The sequence below is a fragment of the Ceratosolen solmsi genome, unplaced genomic scaffold (assembly GCF_000503995.2).
Source record: "Ceratosolen solmsi marchali unplaced genomic scaffold, CerSol_1.0 scaffold7, whole genome shotgun sequence".
In the NCBI taxonomy this organism is placed as follows: domain Eukaryota; kingdom Metazoa; phylum Arthropoda; class Insecta; order Hymenoptera; family Agaonidae; genus Ceratosolen; species Ceratosolen solmsi.
The window spans coordinates 3,160,470-3,162,396 of record NW_011948413.1 but is presented as its reverse complement, the minus strand read 5'-3'; the positions used below and the strand labels follow the sequence as shown (position 1 = coordinate 3,162,396).

Here is a 1,927-nt window from a genome sequence, read left to right as displayed (position 1 = left end):
AAAAATGTATTCAAAGGATATTGCATTTAATGATTGAATGACATATAATTAAGTTATTATTATAGTAATATTAAACGATGAACGTAGGTCGGTATAACAATCGTAAAACTACCAATTGCATTTGTAAATTGTAAACAATTATATTATATAATAAAATTAATGTAATTTAGAGTAAAATTAAATATTTAGTAACTATAAAATATACTTCCGACATTTTTTACTAATAATATTATTTCTCATAAGTATTACTAGTTTGTTGAACTAACTTAGCAATATTCTGTTATATCAAATATTACAAATATTTGAGCGAATGTTCTTATTTTTCCTCTTCTTCCTTCAACACGTCTTCACATTCTTCCCTTAATTTTTGTAATTTATAAGTAATACAAATCATACGCATTCTAGCTTCTTCTTTTCTATATTCTGCTTCTTCAAGTTTAAGTTTAGCCTCTTCCTTCAATAATGACGCGGTATCTAACTTTAATTGGGCCTCTGAAATTGCAAATTCATATAGTTCGCTATTTTTTTGTATTTTATTAGATTTTTGTATCTTTTGTTTTATTTGTTTTTTAGGAGATATGGTTTTTCTTTTCATTTTTTTTGGAGGTACATCATCCACATCAAAAGACAATTCATGTACTGATACTGATTCGTGATCATTGATCTTTTCTTCTTCCAAATCTCCATTTAATTCTAGAAATATGTTTACCTAGTGTTAATCATTTTAACACTACACTTTATTAAATGTATGTATTTTACTGCATTGTTATTTTTATTAATATAAATAAAAGGAATCATAAGACGTACCTTCATCTTTCTTTATGTTATGAGTTTGAAATGTTGGAGGTATTAGTCCTTCCAATGTGAATGGTTCAGAATCCTTTGGTTGAAAAACAACGTTTGGTGGAAGACCTATAGAACTCGATGGAGTTGGTTGTAATTTTTCATTCATAACTTTTTCACTTACACTGAAAAGTATTACAATAATAATTAAATGTAAGAGTAGAGTTCATGTGAAGTAAAAAAATATATTATCGTAATATTTATTGAATGAAAATTAGATGCAAAATACCGTTTATCATCGCGATTCTTTTTATTGGCTTTCATATTTTCCCAACATCGTCTTAACTGAATCGATGACCTGGAATTACTCGGTCCTACGAGTGTATTATATTCCTCTGTCAATTGGAACCATACGGATTTCCGTTTTGAGTTCGATCCTGTTTCTGAATTTTTATCTTCATCGTTACCATTTAAGTACTTATAAATTAAATTTACCAAAATCTCTCTTTCCTCGAAACTATAAGTTTTACGTGTGCCTTTATTTAATGAGATGGAAGCCATTTTTTACACTAAACAAAGCCGAAGCTCGCTCTTATCTATTTTCAACTATTTCTCGTACGCGGTATGCTTGCTCCTTCATAGGGATACGAAACACTCGAGTCAAGAAAAGCGAACATAGGTTAATCAGAACGGATAATTTCGGCATCTTATTTTCATAATCATTTTTAATGCCAATCATCAATTTATGTAAATAAAAATCAATATCCAGAAAATTTTCTTGGGCACATATATCAATCTTTTACATACCTAGTAAATTTTCTTTACATTTTTTAATTAAAATAAAAATTGAAAAGTCTATATATGAATAAATATTAATATATAATTATTCAATTATTACTTTCATATTAAAATCTGATAGGAAACAAATTGGATACTTCAAAATCATCAATATCTATGTTATCCAGCGTTTATATAAGATTGATTGATTTTTTTGTTATTTTAGTCTTTCTATCTCTATTATAATGTTCATTTTAAAATATTAGAATACAATTGGTTTAATATGACAAATTATTATCAATATACTAATATTATAATGAATGATGGTGATTAATAAACAACACATTACTTTGAAAACAAGTTTTTT

At 26.5% G+C, this 1,927-nt stretch overlaps 1 protein-coding gene across 1 annotated transcript; it reads right to left on the bottom strand.

The window, feature by feature from the left end:
- Nucleotides 1-210: 210 nt before the first annotated feature.
- LOC105367272 (myb/SANT-like DNA-binding domain-containing protein 3) lies at nt 211-1,536 on the bottom strand. Its single transcript, XM_011505926.1, has 3 exons — nt 1,073-1,536; nt 808-968; nt 211-693 (listed from the first exon to the last, which is right to left on the bottom strand). The coding sequence occupies exons 1-3, from the start codon at nt 1,342-1,344 to the stop codon at nt 317-319; spliced, it is 810 nt and encodes a 269-aa protein (XP_011504228.1). The 5' UTR covers nt 1,345-1,536; the 3' UTR covers nt 211-316.
- Nucleotides 1,537-1,927: the final 391 nt, after the last annotated feature.

Coding starts and splice junctions, on each gene's coding strand:
- LOC105367272 (XM_011505926.1), bottom strand. CDS start 1,344: ATGGCTTCCATCTCATTAAATAAAGGCACACGTAAAACTTATAGTTTC. Junction 969..1,072: donor AAGAATCGCGATGATAAACG/GTATTTTGCATC, acceptor AATACTTTTCAG/TGTAAGTGAAAAAGTTATGA. Junction 694..807: donor TAACATAAAGAAAGATGAAG/GTACGTCTTATG, acceptor ACATATTTCTAG/AATTAAATGGAGATTTGGAA.